The 23,360-nt window shown below is 37.4% G+C and overlaps 1 protein-coding gene across 8 annotated transcripts in view; it reads left to right on the top strand.

Annotated features, from left to right (window-relative positions):
• Positions 1-23,360, top strand: part of MYLK (myosin light chain kinase) — a 199,216-nt gene that overhangs the window by 172,830 nt on the left and 3,026 nt on the right. For all 8 annotated transcript variants that reach the window (XM_081935683.1, XM_081935685.1, XM_081935684.1 and 5 more), the window contains 9 exons: positions 2,028-2,063; positions 2,150-2,243; positions 3,057-3,260; positions 9,143-9,360; positions 12,173-12,296; positions 16,901-17,053; positions 19,193-19,316; positions 20,763-20,889; positions 23,041-23,172. In XM_081935683.1, the coding sequence (XP_081791809.1) occupies positions 2,028-2,063; positions 2,150-2,243; positions 3,057-3,260; positions 9,143-9,360; positions 12,173-12,296; positions 16,901-17,053; positions 19,193-19,316; positions 20,763-20,889; positions 23,041-23,172 (1,212 nt within the window). The remainder of the gene's footprint in view (positions 1-2,027; positions 2,064-2,149; positions 2,244-3,056; positions 3,261-9,142; positions 9,361-12,172; positions 12,297-16,900; positions 17,054-19,192; positions 19,317-20,762; positions 20,890-23,040; positions 23,173-23,360) is intronic.

Raw genomic sequence — 23,360 nt, 5'->3', positions numbered from 1 at the left:
AAATGCATTTATGATTGATACTGTCTAACTTGCTGGATAAAGATAACACAACCCCCAAATAGTATCTTAACTTTCTTCAGCCTGTTTTGGACAGCAATTTCTAAAAATCCCAACCAGCAAAGCCCCATTTGGAGGTTGACTATTATAATCGAACGTATCTGAAGAGTTCCAGAAAGCCAGGTTTAAGCACTTGAAATAACAAGTTGTTTTGTTTTTAGAGAAAATTTTTAAAAGGTACACCATACCATATATTTTTTTACATTGTCCCTAAAGAATGGACAATGTTTCAGTGTCCATTTTCCTTTTTAAGATACCCTCTGTATGCTCTCTTTATAGATTTCAGTCAAATAAGAGTTGATACTATTATTTTAGAGTAAAACATTGCTGTAATTTATATATTTTTGGATTCTTTCACTTTTTGATCACTCAGGATTTCACTAAGGGTATCTCACTGAAATTCTTATTTACTATATAATCACACTGTCAAGAATGTGTTCCCTTCAAGAAAGCAAGCAATGGAAAACAACTGTTTTAAGCAATGGTCCATATAGAAGAAAGATTCTTCTGTGCTGCAACTTCCCCACAACCCTGTCTGGAAAACAAAACATTGTGAACTTTTTAAGTTATAAAAGGAAATATAATGAATGTGATTATACTTTGTATGCAAGCCTGAGGCATGTGTTTAATCTGAATCCAGGCTTCTTTGGAGGCCATGCATTATAGCTCTGCTTCAGCACAACAATCTGTAATAATGAAATAAAATAAACCTTCAGATAGAAGATACAAGTTTTATTTAGAATTTATTACATTTGAACATTGAGAAGATACTGATTGCATAGCATTTATTAGTTTCTGCATTCAAAAGTGTGAGTAAGACCCCAGGTACACTGCCAGCTATATGCAAATGGCATAAAGATTGATCACACCTGGCCATAAAAGAAGTTTTGGAGCAGTGGAGGGGCTTTGGATGTCCTCTACATCAGGGGTCTCCAATCTTGGCAACTTCAACACTTGTGGACTTCAACTCCCAAAGTTCCTCAGCTGGCTGAGGAACTCTGGGAATTGAAGTCCACAAGTCCTAAAGTTGCCAAGGTTGGAGACCCCAGCTCTACATGATAGTGACAATTTTATATTTATAACATTTTGTAAAATAAATACCAAATATTAATTTATAAACCTCATAAAAGAATTTGGAAATCTTGTTTTTGGTCTCTGTAGTTCCACAAGATACTGTCTTAAGCTCGATCAGATAATTATTGTCTGTTCTGACCATCTCAAACAGGAGTTTTCTCATTAATAGCCATCTGATCCTCATAACTGGTGGCTGCTAACCTGAAACCCACTGCCTACATATCAGACACTATTCTATCACTGTGCTGTGGTTTTTTCCCATAAATGGTATCTTAAGAGATATAAATAGGAGAGTTGCAATAATGAAGCTAAATTTTTAAAACAAATACCATGTGCAAAAGTGCCTATAGAAAGTTAATCCAAAAGCTTTCTTCTTTAAAAAAAACAAATAATATGTTGTTAGTAAAACCGCTATATTAATGTCTCTGCTTGGAGTGAAGGAACAATATATGGAAAAGAATAAACCTTGCATTATTATTTTTTTTTAATTTTTTGGTAAAACAACATAAATTTATAAGAAGGAAAAGTCAGTTTGGAAACCTATTTGCAAAGGATATATTGGTAGACAAAATATCAAGTGTATAAATCCGATGTACTCAAATAAAATTCAGATTATATTGCCAACAATAGCCAGGAGTTTGGTGTTCCCATTAAATGATCAAGAGCTAGAACCTTTCCTTTTGGTATTTCCAGCATCTTGGCAACCATGAAAATGTTCATGAGTTGGCCATTGGGCAGATCACAGTACATAGGAAAGCAGTTCAACAATATTGTGTACCTCCAAACTTTAGAAAGAGTTCAGTGTGCGTAAGTGCCTTATTCCAGAAAGGAGTCACAACAAGCTGGATCATGACTCTTAAGAGGCATGTATATAAATATGTGTGTGTGTTTTTTAGGCCCTAAAGAAGAAGAAGCTGAAGGATCTGATGATGGTAAGATCTTGATTATTGCAAAATATGGGATTTATAGTATATAAGGGATTTTTTTTATAACTAAATATTTTTGTACCAAATTGTAGAAGAGAAAGAAACAGAATTTGATTATCGGACAGTATCTATCAATACAGATCAAAAAGTTTCAGAATTCTACCATGTTGAAGAAAGATTGGGATCGTAAGTATAACAATATGTTTCCCCTTTTTACTGAAAAAGTACATTAAAGAGAATGTATAAACAGCTGTTGTGAAAAACTGTTCATCATTCATAGAGAAAGGTAAAGATTTAGTGGATCCAATGAATCTCCTTGGTGGGCACCCATTCACATTCTGATACGCATCTTATTGTTGAAGTCTAATCCATTTTATCAGATTTGCAACTCCATTCTTTCTGGAAAATCAGTTCTCTGTAGAAGGGCAAAGCCGCCAGATTCCAAAATCATGCTAGAGTTCACAAAGAAATTATTTAGGATTTATCTCTTCTAGTTTACTCAGAATGTTCAATGATGCAAAGGACTTTCTGTCCTGTTTCTCCACATCTTTTGTAATCGAGAAATTTCCTACATATCAAATTACATTTTAATCCTTTTATTACTGGATTGATTACTGTGTTGCTTAACAGAAAAGCCCATGCTTTGCACATTAAGGACTCCAAGCTCAACACTTGGTGTTCTAATTTTAAGATCTCTGGTATCAAGTATTGTAAGAGCATGGAGAGCTATTGCTAGTCACTGCAGGGGAAAAAGTGTGCTATATAGGCAAGTTCAAAAAAATCAGAGCTGTTGTAGGGCAGTTTCCACATTCCGATAACTCTTGCCTTTTCATGTCTGTGCCTGTGAATCCAAGCATGCTGGTTCTGGCTAAGTACCTGTCAGCCAAGCATAAGAATCACATTAATCATCTTAAACCCTAGAATTATCCAGAAAGCATGTTTTCTTATGTTACGTATTTTTATTTCATTGGGATTCTTTTTTTTTTCTATATTTTTCAGAGGGAAATTTGGACAGGTTTTCAGACTTGTTGAGAAAGAAGCTGGAAAAGTTTGGGCAGGAAAGTTTTTTAAAGCATATTTAGCTAAGGATAAAGAAAACATAAGGCAAGAGATCAGCATAATGAACTGTCTGCACCATCCCAAACTTGTCCAGTTGGTAGACGCTTTTGAAGACAAAGCTAACATTGTCATGGTGTTGGAACTGTAAGTATAAAGTTGACTGGAGTAGGAATAATATCAGTGTCAATGTTTTTATAATCTTTATTTTCTTACCTAACAAGCCTGAACTTGTTTATTATTTTTTTAAATGACATATTTCCCCTTAAGTTCTTCCTATGTCCCAAAGCAGACTAATAGTAATAGTAAGCTGCTGTTTTACATTGGAACAGGACAGTCACTCTCTATCTTCCCAACTTTGAGTGCAGTAATTGCTTTAAGTAACATCTTTCAATTCATTCCTCTCTACAAAACACAATAGTCCACTGTTTTTAAACAATTAAATATTATTTCTCTTTAAATATACTGTCTGCTGTCCAATCCAATGTGTTTTTACAATACGAGCATTTTCATGGTTTGCAGGCTTATGGGGGAATGAGCTCATTGAACAAAATGAGGGAACTTCTGTGGAGGATGAATTGCATTAAATTGTATATTCCTGTTTTATCTTTCAATCTAGTATTTCTCAGAAGCAGAAAGAACGGCCCTGCAAATGAAAGCTCTTAAAATAGCATTTCGAGCTTGATTTATCCCATCATAATTCAAGGTCATCTGAGATTATATGAATCTAGCAAGTTTTTAATGCATTTCCCCGCCCTCCCACCTTTAATGTGAGAATTATATTCTGGCTTTAGAAATCAGGGGACAGAAGAATGCTAATAATTCCATGCACGTTCCAGCTTTATCAAGCCTGAAAATCCCCTGGTTTTATTTTGACTTTTAAAGCATTATGGTCTAAGTCAGTGTTTCTCAAAGTGGTCCGTACCGCCCCCTTGGGGGGCGTTAAAGAAGTGCAAGGGGGCGGTAGGAAGTTCCGCCTTACATGGGGGCGTTGAACGTACAGAAGGGGGCGTTGAACAAATTCTATTTATTACTTGTTCTGCCGGACTCACACAGCAGTCATTGCACGCGGCACGTGGGCAAACCTGCAACACCGATCGTTGCTGTTGGAAACATGGCTTTCATACGAGCGAATGTGCACTTCTATGGCTGTGCTACTGGGGGTCTAGTGTTTGCCGCACGCAGTGTGAGTCAGCCTCCTTTCACTACGCCAGGAATGGAGGCTTCCCCAGTAGCACAAGGAATAGAAATTTCAATAGAATCTCATAGAAAGGTGATCAAATTTCTACGGTATTCTATTTAAATTTCTATGGCTGTGCTGTTGGGGTTGCTGGGTCTTCTTCCTTAGAGTTTAGGCGTCCTTGGCACATCTGACGAGCGAAAATGCCAGTTTCAGATACGTCCTTCCCTTCTGTCTGAACAGCCAATCACGTTACAGATCGTCATTTGTGTGTCAGACGTCGGAGATGCCCAGTAATTACTACCATAGAGTTATGAATAGAATTTCATCAAATTTCTGTGGTATTCTATTGATATTTCTATGAATATTTTTTTACTGGGATTTTTCAGAAATTTGAGTCATATACCCGGTGGAAAAAAGTCATAGAGTTATGAATAGATTTCCATAGAAATATTGTAAAATTCTATTGATAACTCTATGGCTTTTTCCACCGGGATGATGATGTTGTTAATCAACGGATTTTCAAATTAATTGTACTATCAGCCATCCTAAGATAAGGTGAGTGTTTGACCACCTCTATGGTCGTTCTAACCGTTAGAACTATTGTTATTGATATAGAATTTAAATAAATATTTCGTATAAGTCGATGTACAAGATTACAACATCCGTGCTTCAATATCTTGTTATAAATTAATAGAGTTCAGTCATAAAGCTGGCCTATTGTTTCTGGGGCTCGTAACATAAAAGCTAAGCTGCTTGCAAACTAGGATATAGCAAGCACTTGCAAACATTCCTGTAACATAAAACGTCTTTTCTTGCAACTGCTTGCATAGCCACACGCAAACGTAAAAAATGCAACCACTTGCTTTTGGCAATGTAACATAAACCTCCAATCCGCTTGCAAAGCCGTTCGCAAATTTGCATGCAGCTGGAGGCGCTTGCAAAGTCACCTTTCTATGATTCATCGATGAGAATGAAGAAAAAGCCATAGAGTTATCAATGGAATTTCCTAATACTTCTATGACATCATGTTCATAGATCTACCGGTGAAAAATTTATTTACATGTAATACATTTTGCAATTTAATACATTTTGTATATTATACAATTAAATAATCTTTAGGGGGCGGTGGCAAATCAAATTGTGTCTTAAGGGGGCGATGGTTAAAAAAAGTTTGAGAAACACTGGTCTAAGTGATAATGACACGGTATCTTAAAAGAGTTCAGAAACCTGGAAAAATGTTTTAGCAGTCTTTTTGAACAAATAGTATCCTTCGGTTCCTTTGCATCCACTCCTTATTTAGTGACCGAGCTCTATTTTAACAACTGTCATTGAGCAAAATAGTCATTAAGTGACACACACACACACACACACACACACACAAACAGAGAGACAGAGACAGAGAGATGCTGCAAAGATCATTGGTTACTACAGTCTCATTCAAATTAAGTTCTCGTACAACTATGCCAGTGTTACTCTCATTCTAGAATGCATTTTTGTCAGACACACATTGATCAGATAATGATTTTTTTATTGTTGCAATATTTGCAAAATGTGTTCTAAACAAAGAGTGGGTGTATTGTAATTGCAGGAATCATTCCACTAGATCTGTTATTAATATTAGGTCATATTTGCATTACTGGTTTAGTGATTCAAGGCCATGGGAAATAAATAGCATGATTTTTATGAGCCAATATTTCTTCTGGTTTTTTTAATTGAAGGATTTAATAGATCCCATTAAAGCAACCCTCTAACATCCTTCTGTATTGCACAGTTCTGTACCTGATAATTTTTCTTCAGAGTTTTACTCTTCAGCCTTCTGGATTCAGTTTCAAGTGTCTCTAGTTAAACCTACCATACTTTAGTCAAATAGTATTTATCCAGTACTTGTCCAAAAATATTCCGTTTATCTCTTGATTGGTTGTTTAAGGCTCTGTTATCTGGGTAGAGAAGATGGATGAGAATATCACTTGGGTACTATTCTTCTGAACTTCTTCAAATCTTCATAGTCCATTGTTCTGACCCCCCTTCTTCCCTCGCCCACACAGAACACGCTCCGGAACAATACTACTTTAACAGGATTTATTGCACAGACAGACAGACAGATCCTTGGCAGTAAACCACCATGACAAGGCTCACAGACACTGAGACACGATAGCAGCTATCCAGCATGCTACGCTTCCAAGACAGAACTTCTTGAATAATTCCTTTGTTGACTTCTGCAAAGGGCGTATGCTCAGTCAATCCTTTTATAGACTGAAGGGGAGTCTACTTATCAGCAGCTGAGAGCCCTTACCACCGGTAACTGTGCCCTTGCTGCTTGCGTCTGTGGGCGTGGCGGTAACGAGCATCTAATAACTCCCTGCTGATGTCTGAGTCACTGTCCCGTGACTCCTCCCCACTGCTCCAAGGCATGGCATCAGGAGCCCCCCTCATTTTCCTCTCACCGCTGCTCCATGCCTCAGGCGCCTCCTGGTGGCCGACCAGACTCTCCGATCCCTGCTCAGAGTCAGAACCTGCTCAGGGTCCTCCTCATTCTCCCGAGCCGACTCATAGGGACCCTCACTCTTGGAGTCTGGTGGCAGCTCCAACGGCTCCTGCTGGGCCACAACAGTCCATTATGTTATAATTATAACTGCTCTTGGCAGCATCACTTGTCTCCACTTGGACTAGCAGAAAGGGATAACTATCAGTACCTCTTTGAGATTTATCTGTCATATCCATGATCAGATACTTAATGGTTCCAACTGATATAAGTTTGTTTTCTTGGAGAATCAGTCACCAATTACCTTGTTTCTTCACCTTCTTACAAAGCTGCATCTTCTGGGATCCTTCTATCTCTTGTTTAGCAGTATGATTTCCCCCCTCCCCCCATCTTTGCAAACTCGGAACCTATTTCTATTGTGGGGATCTGAAAGCAGCTTCTAAATTCTTGCAATGCTGTGTATCTGCTTTAACCATTATCCATAGTAGTCATTTTCATCTGCTTAGTTTGCTGTGCTCGACTGTCTTAAGTAGAATAGCTTTCTCTGCCATCCATTGTAGCACATCCTTTGTTTGATCAAATGAGTCTTCATCTTTTCTTATGATCTGAAATTGTCCACTTATTACTCTAATCTTTATAGTTTTTTCTTCAGACACCACTTGATGCAACTAAATTCTGGGTTGTGTTTGGGCAGGAGCACAAATGCCACAAGTATTCATAGTAGGACTCCAAAATGTCTTTGCTTCTGTTACCTAAAGCATAGCCAATACAAAGTCTTACATTAGTCACTACCAAATTTCTTGTTCAATTGCTGTCAGCTTCTTTGAATATTTTATAAATAGAGAGGAGTGATAAATATTAAATAAATAAATAAAGTGTAAACAGTACTTAGCTAGATTCATTAACTCTTCCTTTTTGCAAAAGTCATTTGCAGATCCAAGCTTTCACTGCTGCCGTTTTGTTTTAAATTCAACACCATATGTGGGGAAAAATGTTTTTCCTGTCTCAATAGAAATCTAACATCATTCCTTTTACTAAGAACCACTAAAATGACATTACTATATGTCTGTAACTGATCCTACAGAATGAAACACACTTGGCAAGAATTACATGTCAGCAGTTCAGTGAATATGTTGGTTGTGCTGTTACATTAAGATTCTTATCTGTAAGTGTATCAAATGCTGAGTGATGTATGAGTAATTTAGATATTTAGATTATATGTTTTTTGAGACCATTATTAAAAAATGATTTTTAAATCAGTACTGATGGACAGTTTCTGAATTTTGGGGAAACCGTTTTTCTGTTATGCTCTTGTTCCAGAATGTTAATAATATTTATTTCAAAAAAAATATATTGTGAAACATCAAATTGGTGAGGTTCAGAGTATGTGAATAGGTTAGCAATAAAGCATTTCCATTTCATAAAACATATTTTCACCATTTGTACTCACATGTAATCAATTTAAACATGGACCTTTTCTTAAGATGGTTACATAAAATACTAGTTCCCAAGATATACTACTGTTTTAATTCATTTTTAATGTTTGGTGGCATTTTTTGTCCTCAAGTTTTATCCAAACGTGTGATGTTCTTTTTAAAAATGTATTTAAAATCATATTGGGTGATATGAACAAAATGAAATCTAAACGTTAGAAGCAGAGGTGGGTTGATACCGCTTCGGCCTGCTTCGGCCAAGTAGATAGTAACTCGGCCTGCCACACCCCCAAACCGGTTCTATTGTCAGCGGTGCCATCTTGTTTTTGGTTCTGCACATGCAAAACTTTGTAATACTGGTAGCAACCCACTCCTGATTAGAAGTATGAATTCCTGAAGAGACCACAGTACTCTTTCACTATTGCAATGTGTTCCAATATCTAAGGGGCTACCGGAAAGAAGTGTTCAACCTAGTCTCCAAAGCATCTGAAGGCAAGGCAAGAAGCAGTAGATGGAAATGAATCAAGGAAAGAACCAACCTAGAACTAAGGAGAAATTTTCTGACAGAATAATTAATCAATGAAACGACTTGCCTCCAGACGTTGTGGGTGCTCCAATGGATGTTTTAAAGAAGAGATTAGACAGCATTTGTCTGAAATGGAAACGCCTGAGGAGCGGGTTGGACTAGAAGACCTCCAAAGTCACTTCCAACTCTAATATTCTTCAAAATAGAAAGTGTTCCTTTGTCCTGCATTGACAGAGTTTGAGATGTTCAAAAGGTTGAATGTTGTGCATGGATACATTACATTGTTCCTATTCCCCATCCCATCTTAGTCCTCCAGAATAATCAAGAGTTAGGTGATCTGACTTTCCTTCATGTAAAGGATGTGTTTTCCATGCTGTCTGTTTTCTCTTTGCTATATTGCTTTAGTGTTTCTGGAGGAGAGCTCTTTGAAAGAATCATTGATGAGGACTTTGAACTGACAGAGAGGGAATGCATTAAATACATGAAACAGATCTCAGAAGGCGTAGAATTCATTCATAAACAAGGCATTGTACATTTGGACTTGAAACCTGAAAATATTATGTGTGTCAACAAAACCGGTACAAGAATCAAGCTGATTGATTTTGGACTTGCACGAAGATTAGGTAAAGTTTCTAAGTTATCTTAAAAACTGTCAGGAACAGTGTTTTTTTTATAATGAATAGTAATTGTAACCACTATTTACTACTTGGAACCACTATTTAATTGAAAATTGCCTTGTCCCATTTTCTGTATGGCTTAATTAGCATTATAAGCTTACCAGAGATCCATAACAGTGGACTCACCAGATGAATGTAATATCTTCTATCATCAGTCAGAAGATGATTACATCCATAAATTCTAGAGAGAAGTCATTGGATAGCCTTTGACTGATTCCTCAAATAATCATGCCTGATGTGTATATTTCACAAGATGAAATAAATATCTGTGGCAAATAATCATAATTTTAAGCAAAATCAGGGAAGCAGATTGTATGATCCCAATGAGAACTTATTAATGGCCCGTAAACTACTTTTTGATTATAGGGCATAAGTACTTGTTAGTTTCATCCTTTTGAATTTTTGGGTCCTCTACTCAAAACCTTGTGCCAACCTGTGTTTCAACAAAAACATGAAATAGGCTTTTTAGAAAGGTATATGTTTTGATAAAATCACAGATTAATAAAGAAATAAGATGGAACGTACTGTAGTGAAGAATTAATACGTGTGAAATTAATTGGGGATAGATTAGAATCTCAATCAATGCAGTTTTATGCTGTTAAGATGCTATAGAAATTGTCCCGCCATATTTATTTCCCAAATTCTCTGGAGATATAGCACTGGCAGATGGTCTCTCACTTACATAGATTCTTCATTGAATGCAGACTAGTTTTCTCCTACTCCAAGACAAGTGCTGTCATCTGGCCTTTCCCAGTTTGGGGTAGATAGGTTGATGTCAACTCTGTAGGCCCAAGAATGTTGGGCTTGTAACTCCTAGAATTCTCATCTGCCTAGTACTAGTTTGGTAAAGCTTCTAGAATTACCAGATTCTAGAAGCTTTACCATTTGTCCTTTTTTCTATCATCCTGATCACAGAATTGGGCTTACTGTAGCTTGCTAGAAAATGCTAAATCAAATAATTTCAGGCATTTTTTTTTCCTGTCTGCTCCTTTGGATGATAACCAAGACTTTGAACTTTTTCTCATTAACCATAAAACTTTATTTAAAGCCATTAGAAAACTAATGCAGCTAACCTCTCAGATTCTACAAGCCAGTCCAGCAACCTCAAGTATAATCAAGGAACAACATTTATGATTCCACTAATTTATACCGTGCATTATAAACAGCTCCGGGACAAATTTTTGGGCAGAAAGTATCTTTTAACTTCATCTTTTTGAACTCAGCCCTGCATTTAGTCTCTCCCCAGCTAGTTACTACACAAGATTAAGTGCCCCCTTGTAATAGGCCAGCGATGGCGAACCTTTTTTGGCTCGCGTGCCACAAGTGGGGGGAGCGCAGGGGGGTTGTGTGCGGGCGTGCCGTACCCATAATGCAACGTGTGACCCCCCAGTGCGCAAGCACGCACAACGCGCGACCCCCCCATTTTTACATGCTTTTTTCGCCTTCCCCAGGCTCCAGAGGCTTTATAGGAGCCTGGGGAGGCCGAAAAGAGCCTCCCCTGCCCCCCCGGAGGCCCTCCGGAGGCTTCAGGGACCATCTTCTGGGCTGCTCAGAGGGTCATTTTAAGCGTTCCGAAGGCTTCAGTGACCATCCGGAGGCTTCCCTGAAGCCTTCGGAACGCTTAAAACCACCCTCCGAGCAAACCGGAAGTCACTTCCGGTTTGCTCGGAGGGTGGTTTTAAGCGTTCCGAAGGCTTCAGGGAAGCCTCCGGACGGTCACTGAAGCCTCCGGAGGGCCTCCGGGGGGGCGGGGGAGGCTCTTTTCGCCCTCCCCAGGCTCCTATAAAGCCTCTGGAGCCTGGGGAGGGCGAAAAATGCCTTTTAAAAAGGTGAACTCAGCTGGCCAGCATGCGTATGCGCGCTGGCCAGCTGACAGGGCAGCGCCTCGCGTGCCCTGACAAATGGCTCCACGTGCCACTTGTGGCACGCGTGCCATAGGTTTGCCATCACTGTAATAGGCTGTACTTATCATATTTAAAAAATCAGTATTATTTTTAAATAAAATCTTGTAACTAATATATGTAGATAATTACTGAATGATTGAGGTATTTCCAATATTTTTTTTAATTTCTATTTCCATTTACATATCCAGCCTACGTGACCCGTACCAGTGACAATGGGACTGGTACAACATCTGAAGACCTGTAGCTTCTTTATCTGTAACATGTACACATAATTTATAATGTCAGATTTTCCCCCTTACCAGAGGGAGCCCCTTGTGGAGTACTGTGAAGCCGTTACCATGGCAACTCCACTGCACTGTACACTAGAAACCAGTACGGCACAACAGGCTGTAACACACACCCCAAAAGGTGTTAAGGGTGTCTTACCCACACAGTATTTTTCTCCAGAGAGTAAGTCATCTGTGTACCAAGTTTGATTGAAATTGCTCAAGGCATTCCAGAGTTAGATATATTTACACATGCATACTCACACGCTGTGCACATATAATGGATTAGAAGCATTTTGTATAGGGAAGGGGAGGGCATGCCGGGAAAGAGGGAAGGAATATTTTCTTGACTTTCCAGTCTCCATATAAAACTGTTCAGCAGTAGAGGAATGTACGGATTAATGTTGTAAATTTGGATAATCAGCCAAGGTTTCCGTTCCTAATTGCCTTTGTATTCTACCTAGACTGCCTTAAAATTATTTTTCTATGTTAATTATGAAACTTGGGGAGAATTTGCTTAACTTCAGAGAGCAACTTCAGAGAGACTATATTGAACAGACAACATTTTAACCTTCTCCGTAACCTTAGAAAATGCAGGTTCTCTGAAGGTCCTCTTTGGAACACCAGAATTTGTGGCTCCAGAAGTTATAAATTATGAACCTATTGGCTATGCTACTGACATGTGGAGCATAGGAGTCATCTGCTACATCTTGTAAGTAATCAATTGATTCAGACATTTAAAATACCACATTTTCTTTGCTTACATTCTAGAGCCTTACTTTCTGAAAACATATTAATCTAAACATACAGCAGAACTGTTTTATTTGAGATTATTTCCCCTTAAATGTACATTCATGCTCTTTAAACACAAAAATATAAGAACTTAATTAGATCAGTTTTGTAAGTACATCATTATCTGCAAAGCAGTTCCTAAGCTGAATGTATGAGAACATGGGGGTATAAAATTTATATTTTGTTATTAAATCACGGCAGGATATCAGGTATTTTCATAAATGTGTTTATTAAAGAGCCAGTTTGATTTAGTGATGAAGGTGCTGGTCTAGAAACCAGAAGACCATGAGTCTTAGGCCTCCCTTAGGCTTGAAAGTCAACCAACTTTGGTCCAGTGTCTCTTTCTCTACCTCCCCCCCCCCCACTCTCTGTCTCTTTCCAACCCACTTCACAGGCTTGTTGTTGTAGGGAAAATAGGAGGAGGAAAGAGTATTCAGTATGAGAGAGATGGATAGATAGATGGATGAAAGGATAGATAAATGAAAGGATACACACACACACACACACACAAACACACACAGTTTTATTGGTATCTAATTTTGTTTTCTCATGTTTCTATATGTTGAAGTACTGTATATATTTATATTTCATAGCACATTTTATCATTTTTCCAATAAATGAAATGCTTCCATTTAGTTGTTTCTGGACTCTGTTAATTTTAAACTATTTTTCTGCCTTTTGCTTTCATTTGTTTCACACTCTCCTCATGTTTATTTTAGGCATTAAAGTGCTGTTATTCTTGTAGAATAATATTTAGCAAATACTTTGTTCCAATTTTATTCTTTAAATGTGCTTTGCAATACTTTTTATATCTATATATAATTATTTTTTTCTGGTTTCTTCATAATTACCTGTGCTTTAGATTTTTTTCCTACTGTCCCTGTGTTTGAATTTTTGCATTAGATGTTACTTTGGTGTCTTGCAGGGTACTAAGGGTACTAAGCTTTGGCTGCACTAACATAGATGTCCAATAGATAGCAATATACAATATAGAAACATCTGCTTCTGCCACCTAATGGTTGAATGGATTTTTGCAGCCCAGATCTAATAGCCATAGTCTCTTAGCATTGTTTATTTATAATTAAGGTAAATTCCAAGCAATACTCAGAATAGTGGATTAAATTTTGTTCTATACTTTCCTTACTGCTTTCCAATTTAGAGATTCGTTGTAAATTCCAATCATTAAAGTCTTGCAGTTATATGATTTTTTGAGACTCAGGACAAGATTAATAATCTTCTTTCATCAATACTTCTTTTAGAGCCAGTTGTTAAGTTTGCAAAGTAATTGAAACTTGAGACATGTGTTTCCACTTAAATGACACATCCATTTTATTCCCAATGCCCTTGAACAGAGATGGACCTCTTTTCCTCAGGGTCTTCATAAAACTTTTAAACATATTACTTTACCCTCCCAATTTCTGGGGGGACTGGCCTTGTTATGAAAAAGGAAGAAATAATTTCCTTCCTGGAGCCAGTGAAATCCTATTAAAAACCTTTCTAAAATGTAGATCCTAGTCAGGGAAAATGAAATGACCTTCCATTAAAGAATTAAAATGATGAAACCAATACTAGTTTTCAACCTCCAGAGGAACTTTTTTCCATAAAATCCTGCATTGGAAAGCAATTCTGCATTTTCTAGCAGAAAACTCGCATCTAGATGTTCCTTTAGCATGTAATGAGCCATTATATACTTTTTTGTAGGAACAATGGCTTATCCTTTAGTGAAGCTTTACGCTTAAAAAAAACACTTATGAGCGCAAGGATAAAACATAATGAAGCAAATGTTATTGGTCAGCCAATAGGCAAGGGAGGTCAAAGAAGTAAAACTGCATTACTCTATTTCAGTTGGGGAAAATCCAGAGTTCAAATGGTGTAGTTACATATAAGTACTACCGTATATACTTGAGTATAAGCCGAATTTTTCAGCCCACTTTTTGGGCTGAAAAATCCACTTCGGCTTATACTCCAGTGAACAAAAAAAAAGGAGGGAAGCTTCTGCAAAGCGAGTGACAAGTTTCCCAGGCTTTAATTTGCCGAGCTCTGCGCACGCGCCTGTTTTCCACGGCGTGGAGCAGCGGCGAGATTCTGGGTGGCGAGCGATGATTCCACGGGCCATCAGTGGGGGGGGCAGGGTCCCCCCTTGCGTTCCTCATCTTCCCGGATGGCCCCTGGAATCATCGCTCGCCGCGCAGAATCTCGGCGCTGCTCCACGCCATGGAAAACAGGCGCGTGCGCACAGCTCGGCAAATTAAAGCCTGGGAGACTTGTTGTCACTCGCCTTTGCAGAAGCTTCCCTCCGAAGCGTTCCGAGGGAGGGCTGTAAACTTCCCTCCGAAGTCTTGGGATGTTCTGAGGAGCCCCCCAAGGCAAAACGCCGCTGCCAGGTAGTTAAAAGTACGTCTCTGATTCGTCTCTGTCAGTCTCTCTCTGATTCCCTCTCTCTCTCCCTGTCTCTGTTCCTCTGTCTGTCTGTCTCACTCACACACACACACACACTGTGGTCACCTTGTTGAGTGTTCCAATCACATTTGAAACACTCAACAACTGTGTGTGTGAATGAGACAGACAGACAGAGAGGAACAGAGAGAGGGAGTGAGGGAGGGAATCAGAGAGAGACTGACACACACACACACACAATTAAAGCAATTTTATTGTTATCTACCTGTATTTTTATTTTTGAAATTTACCGTGAGCTGCTGCATTTCCCAGCCTCGGCTTATACTCGAGTCAATAACTTTTTCCAGTTTTTTGGGGTAAAATTAGGGGTCTCGGCTTATACTCGAGTCGGCTTATACTCAAGTATATACGGTAATTTTTCCATGTCCTTTATGTTGTGCAAGTTTATGGAAGGAAAGACAAATGATTTCTTAAAACGTAAGAGAAGCGATAAGGGTATTGGATTGTAAATACATTACTCTTGGGGCACAAATAGGCTGATTCCCCCAACTAGCAGTATTTCTTGGTAAATAAGAGTAGTGTAAATTTTCAATTTGCACTGAGCTAATACAACCTTCCTGTCCTCTACCATCCTCTGGAGTCCATTTAAGCTCACGCCTACTGCTTCAGTGACTCCATCCAGCCACCTCATTCTCTGTCATCCCTTTTTTCTTTTGCCCTCCATCTTAGGTCTCGAGTTTGTCTATAAGCCATCTTGGAGGAGCAGGTAGTCAGTCTCAGATAGTATAAATGAGAATAAGGGTTAATAGGGAGGCTACCTTGATTTCATTCTAGGATTATTGAAAGGCGCACACATCATTTTGTAATTGCCCAGTAAAAGTAGAATTGCCAGAGACTTTTAAGGTATGCCTGAATTTATTCATACCATACCAAGAAGATGCTGATTCTAGTAACTGAAGAAAAGTTTCCAATAAACAACTCAATATTAGCTCTAAGTAGCTGCATACCTTCATCTCCAAATTACTTTTTCCTTAAAGGTTGCTGTTCATTTTCATTTTAACAATGACACTGCAGAAAGGAAATAGTTTCCATAAACAAATACTGCTCTGTTTTGCTATTAGATACTGTTTCACTATTGAATAAAATAGAGATCATAGATCAAGGTTACAGAGATCTGTGGAAAAAATGAAGACACTCCATGAAGCATGCCAGCAAATTCCATTCCTGAACTCTCTATTCCTTCCAAAAATAGTTAAGGAATACTGTTTTTCTTGCCATTCATTTCAAGGCAATTAATTGAAAAGTTCATTCTTTGTCTCTTATTCTATGGTCTTGCAGATCCAGAGTGAACTGATGGGGCCTTCTTTGACTCATATTCTGAAATGAAGTTTAGCAGTTATTATATCATGTTTTTCAGCTTTTGTTTAATAGCTTGTGTTAACTGTACACTGTAGAACTGAAATTGTTTTTTTTTCAAACCATGCAATAAAATTTTCACATCTAATTCTAGAGCACACACAGTTTTTTCACCAATAATTTAATGAATTACATTTGTATTGTATATTATTTAAGAGTAGCACAACTACTATTCTGCAAATGAAATAAACTTCAGTATTGTATAGACACTGTTCGGTCAAGGGTTGCTTGTAATGGCATGCATTTATTCTATTGTCCAATTATTTTTATTTTGCATTTGGATCAGAAGTTCCCTTCCACTAATATACTGCATTTCCTTTAAAACAAAACAAAAATCACTGATTTTCTTTTTAAAAGACCTCTAGCTTACTGGCTCCCTCTAATGACTAAATAATGGAACTGTTTATTTTGTTTACTGCTTCTATGCATTTCAAAAAACAAATCCACCTTATTTTTTCCTTGGCTTAGAGTATTGAGATCTTATTGAGAATGAGATCGGTTCTGCTTCTACTATAGTAAATCTTTGGTTTATCAGGCTGTTCAACTCTTTTGAGAACATATTTCTAAAGTGGTGCCTTCTTGGATGTAATCTTTAAATCTACATATTTGCAAACCATGCATGCTATTAAAAATAATTTATTCCTTTCCTTCAGAAGGTATCAACACTCCCAAGTAAATGATACCATTCAGTGTTTTCTTCCTAAATTTCAGGGTCAGTGGTCTTTCCCCTTTCATGGGTGATACTGACATTGAAACCTTAGCTAATGTTACCTCAGCCACTTGGGATTTTGATGACGAAGCTTTTGATGAGATATCAGATGATGCTAAAGACTTCATAAATCACCTTCTAAAGAAAGATATGAGGTAAGGATACATTACATTCATACAATGTTTACATACTACTCCAAATATGATGGAGAAACTTATAATGACTATTCTCCTGGAGAAACTTCTTACACCGTTTTTCCCAAGCATAAGTGTATCCTTATTGTCGTACTTCTGCATTAATTTAATGTACATGATGAATTTAGACCCATGCTTATATTCACTTTGCCTTTCTGGAACTGATCTAACAATCCCAATCCATGACTTATAAACCTTAATAAATAAATAAAATTAATAAATTCAACTCTCTCCTTTAAATTTGTAATGGCTTTTAAGGTATGGATATTTTAACATGTCTTATTCTAGTCCATTGCTTTCCAGATGTATTAGCATTCAACTTGGCTAATGGTGCCATGTGTGGGAATTGCAAAGGAGCAGGTCAAGGAAAGAGTTAAGTTCTAGTAGTTTTAGGTTACTCCTTTAAATAGTTACTAGCACCATAATCCTAACATCCGAACACGGACAGTTTGTAAATCAAGGCAAGTGGATCTACAAAAAAAAATCTTAGGTGTTTCAGGTTTACTCAAATTACTAATTTATTGGCATTTTCCACACAGGCAGTCCAGCCATGAGTAGTACCTCTTTAGGACAACTAAACTTTTTTTTTTTTACTGAGAGCAATCATAGAAATATGCAGATCGATGTATCCCCAAAAATGCTTAACTCAATGTATAGTGTAATTATGTTATTCTTAATATGACTACATATGAAATGAGGTTTAATATGTTTAATTTAGAAGGGAGTTGAACTAGAAGACCTCCAAGGACTTTGGCAATCCTCTGATAATATGAAATGATATTCTATGTGCACTTTGCATTGATTGCTTTAAATTAAAAAAAAACTTCAAACCCTCTAGGGCAGTGGTTCTCAACCTTTGGATCAGGACCCTTTTGGGGGTCGAACAATCTTTTCACAGGGGTCACCTAAGTCCATCGGAAAACACATATTTTCGATGGTTTTAGGAACCGAGACACCAATTTTATGGTTGGGGGTCACCACAACATGAGGAACTGTATTAAAGGGTCGCAGCATTGGGAAGGTTGAGAATTACTGCTCTAGGGACAATTATGTGCATGTTTGAAACTCGCACCTTTCCCCCATGTTGTTGTTTATTTGTGGAGATTACAAAATAGCTTCAAAATGAACGCCACTTTAATTTTGGCAGCATAATCCAGAGAATCTGTGTGGCCTACAAAAACAAATCTGGAAGCTACATACAGATGCTAAATGTTGCATTTCCCACCCATGCTTCAGGAATAAAAAATATGATGTAATCTGTAACATACATTTTTTTTCAGAATGAGTAATATATATTTTTCTTATTACGTGATTTCTCTGCCTTCTGCACAGCAGTTATGAGAAAACGTAGTGACAAATAATATGTTAATAGGTAACAAATGTAGACTGTTTCCAAGAAAAATATGGTATAGTTGCCATTTTTTATTCCTCCAAAGATATCAAAAAGTAATGAAATACATCTGAGTACAGCAGAGGTTTTTAAGAATTAAATTTAGATATTTTTTTGGGTCATAATATTCCAAGGACATAAATCTTTTATCATTCTGTGAATTAAAATTAATTTATTTATTGACATATCACTGGAACTTATCTCATGGCTTATTTAAGGTAATTTTCTGCCCTGCTGTGAGTTAGCTGCCTTGTGCCATCTGGAAGTGTATGGTAAAAGTAAGTATTTATAAGGAATGTTGGAGGCCCTTGTGTCTCTGCATGGCCATATTCCAATTTAAAAAGATTGGCCCTCAAAAAAGCAAACAACTTTCTAATCTTCCTAATATAACGCTGGAAATAAAACATCTGAGACATTGGGAATTGTTTTAAACTTACACTTCAAAAGGATAGTCAATTATTCAAAACTTAATTAAAATGTAACATAAACATATGAAAGATCAGACCAAAAAAATTGAACCCCAAATATATTGCATCCATTTCCTTCACTTTTTATGTAATTCATTAATTCTGATGTTCAATATTCAAGCAAACAATGCAACTGAATAAAACTGTACAGTAGTCTAATGAGCCATATTATTAAATATAGAGCTAAATAAAATCTGTTTTATTTATGTAAGTATAATGGTTATTATCTCTATTAACTCATAGGGACCGCTTGAATTGTACTCAGTGCTTGCAGCATCCGTGGCTGCAAAAAGATACCAAACACATGGAAGCCAAAAAACTCTCCAAAGATAGGATGAAAAAATACATGGCTAGAAGAAAATGGCAGGTAACATATGTCTCTGGAGATTCTCAGTCATCCAGGTCATGGCTGTCCCATGAATGTACAAAGAATTTGTTTCATATGTTCTTGATCACTCTGTTTACCTGCCCCAAAAGTGCTTTTTCCAAAAGCCAACCAGCCTTTCTTTATTTTTCCTTGAAGATGTTTCACTTCTCATCCAAGAAACCTCTTCCGTTCAGAACTGAAGCAAAATGTATTTAAGAAAAAACAAAGGAAGTCCAGTTGCCTTTTGAAAAAGCATCTTTGGGGGGCAGGTAAACATAGTGATCAAGAACATATGAAACAAATTCTTTGTACATTCTATCTTCAAAGTGCATGAATTTGGAAGATATATGAAAATAAAAGGCCCTTTGTTTAAGAAAACAACCCATCTTTTGCAGGAAAGGTATTACAGGTAGTCCTCGACTTACAACAGTTCCTTTAGTGACTGTTTGAAATTACAATGGCACAGAAAAAAGTGATCTATGGCCATCTTTTACACTTAAGAGTGTTGCAGCATCCCCATGGTCATGTGATTAAAATTCAGACACTTGGCACCTGGCTCATATTTATGACAATTACAGTGTCCCGGGGTCATGTGACCCCCTTTTGCGACCTTCTGACAAGCAAAGTCAATGGGGAAGCCAGATTCACTTAACAACCGTGTTACTAAGTAAACAAGTGCAGTGATTCACTTAACAAATGTGGCAAGAAAAGTAGTAATGTGGGGCAAAACTCACATTTCTCGCTTAGCCACATAAATTTTGGGCTCAAATGTGGTTGTAAGTTGAGGAATACCTGTACAGGATAAAAGAGGGACATCTTAAATTGCCTTATTCCAATCCCGGTCCTTAAAGTAAATATATGTAGCTTACATTCTCTCCTATTGGTACATGTAACTTAATTATAACAGATTAATGATCATGTTGGCTTTGATCAAATGGGTACCTTTGCAAGAAAATTCTCCTGAGATAATTATGGATTTATTCAGGGGGATTTTTAATTGTTATGTTAAACAAATTAATAACATTTGACAGTATTTTATTATGGCTGTAGAGAGGCATGGTGATTACACCATTTTGAAACATGGCTGGTAACTTTTTCCTTCATTTGGGCAGGTATTCAATATTGATTTGCCTTTTGATTTCCATTCCTTCCTCTGTTCCTTTTGAGAGGATAAATTCCTAAAAGTCCAGCTGCTTCACAGATTTCCTTGCCAGCCCATAATGCAAGTTGCCCAAAAGTTCTATGGTTGAAATATTTACTAGGCACCTGTTACCATCCATTCACTGGGTCAACTTTTACGGGACCTCCATCTCTAGAGTTTGCTCTCAGTGCACTAAACAGAACCATTGTATTTTTTTCTCTATCTTTTGCCTCTTATTTTACAAATATGTCAAAAACAACAAATGGTAAGTAGGAATTCATCAGCATTTCTTGGTTATGTTACAGAAAACGGGGAATGCTGTTCGTGCCATAGGAAGGCTTTCCTCTATGGCAATGATTTCTGGCCTGAGTGGACGGAAGTCCTCTTCAAGTTCACCAACCAGCCCTGTTAATCCAGAGATTGAAGCTGGAGGTATGGAAATTCTGATATGAAGTGGAGGTATAATAGTATACCAGTGATGGCAAACCTTTTAGACTGCGCGTGCGCGCATGCCCAAACTGAAAGGTGAGTGCAAGCACGAACATGGACATGCAAACATGCGTGGACATGTACGCATGCACAGCAGAGACCCAAAGACCAGCCGACCGGCAGGATGCAGGGCATCTCAACACTGGCAGCGTGGCAAGAGGTAAGATCTTTTTCTTTTGTGAGCTTGTGTTTCATCATTTGCCAGGAAACAGTAGCTCATGAAAGAAATGCCACAGAGAAGTGACCTGGGGCAAAGGTGCGCGGGCCAGCAGAGAGGGCTCTGCATGCCACCTATGGCACATATGCCATAGTTTCGCCATCACGGTGGTATACCAGAGTCTTTCCAACTTTGAACACAATTGCAGAAGAATATGAAAACTGAAGTCCAAAGCATCTGAAGGCCATAAAGTTGGAGAAGACCGATTCTGTTAGTTCCAAAACTACAATATTCATTCATGTATCATCGAAAATCTTGTGATGTCTTTCCTTCTACCATTACTGGTATTTTCTTAATTTGGACATATGATTAATCACTCTTGCAGAGATCTATAATCTTTTGTGGCTCAGGCTAACACCTAGTCTGCATTTAACCTAAGCACACGTGTCCATTTCTGCATATTGATTATTCATTCACCAGTAAAATATTGGGCAGAGTTTGCCATGCAAATCATCTGAGCAGTAGAATTACCATGCCATATTTCTGGAAGCATATTTTACTATCATTTCAACTTTCAATTGAAATAAGAAAAGTGACGTGACTAGCTTCACAGATATAGTTAAGACAGATGTCAAGCAGATGGGACACAAAAATATGTTTGAATATTGTAGGCTTTCATGTTGTTTTGAAAGAAGTATTTGAGAAAGCTTTCGATGACATTCAGATTACCACATTATTTAAATGTAGACTATATGGCATAACACTTAAACAGATGCTTGAAAATTGTATTCTATAAAGAATTTTCATCCACTTAACAAAAGACTGTAGAGTCTTTGTACTCTTTAATTCCCCCCCCCCATCAATTCTTTAATGACTTGGATAAGGAAGTGGGGAAAAATGATTTCTCAAAAATACAAGTAGCACAGAATTGGGTGGAATGGACAATGTGTTAGATTGGAAAGGAAATTTGACAGAAACACATATAAAAACAATGGAAAAATGCAAACATAGAATGGGGGAATGTCAGCTTGGCAGTAATATCTGTGAAAAAGATACCTACGGTAGTTGATTATATAGTGAATATAAACCACCTCTATAGTATGGCTTTAAAAAGTTGCTTAAGGTTGTGTCAACAGACATATAACTTTCAAATCACAGGAAATAATTAGCGTTGTATGACTCTTGGTCAGATCCTATCTTGAGTATTTTGTTCATTTCTGATCAACCATACCACACACTGGAACAAGTTTAAAGAAAGTGGTGATAAACTGGAAACTAGAAATTAAGTTCTATGGGGAAAAAATGGAAAGAACTGGGAATGTTTTAGCCTTGAGAAGTGAAAGCACTTTAAAAATATCATAAGAAGTGTCATATAGAAGGCTCCAATTTGTCCTTCATCGCTTTAAGGTGCAAGATACGATAATGGTTTTAAGTTTCAGGAAATGAGTCTAATTCTGATTTTTGTTTGTTGTTAATCACAATAGTATAGAATAAATATGACAATGGAACCCAGATAATTGTAACATCCCCTTTCTCTGAGTGTTTTCAAACAAAACTGAATAATCATCTATCTGGGCTACTTTAAATTTAAGTTCAGTTTCAGCAGGAAGTTAGTTTCCATAAACATTTGGCTCCTTCCAAATCTATATGCGTGTTGTCCTTTACCACAATTTATGTCTGAACTGCAGGGATATATCCAATTCTTGGTATCCATGATGTTTTATCACATGAATTCTCCCAAAAGGAGTAAAATGTTCCTATTTGAATTCTAAATTAGCAGTCATTAAAGATTGCCATGGAAATAATATAAGGTAGACTTCTGTGACCTGCTATCTTGTGGCTGAAAGACAAGCTTTGATGTTTATTAGGCTGTAAGAAGTATTATCAGACAATTGTTCTGTGATAAAGCAGAACTGCGTTGTTGTTTTTTCCCCTAGATGAAACAGCCAGCGCTCTCTTAGAAGCAGTTGATGAAGAGAGGCCTCACGTGAAACCCTATTTCTCTAAAACAATTCAAGATATGGAAGTTGTGGAAGGCAGTGCTGCTAGATTTGACTGTCAAATTGAAGGTATTCTTCACTCATTTAGAAGACTTTATCAGCTATCCACCTGTCATTTTCCTTTTGGTATTGGTGTATTGGTATTTTTTCTATCTTCTTGCAATTTGATGTACCTTATTTGCCAGTTCTAATTCTCATTTTCTGGGTGACCTATAAGATAGAATTCCATTTTAAACAGAGTTTTATTCAGGTTATCA

Source organism: Natrix helvetica (assembly GCF_964273705.1).
Source record: "Natrix helvetica genome assembly, chromosome: 1".
NCBI lineage: Eukaryota > Metazoa > Chordata > Lepidosauria > Squamata > Natricidae > Natrix > Natrix helvetica.
This window is presented reverse-complemented; position numbering and strand designations above follow the sequence as displayed.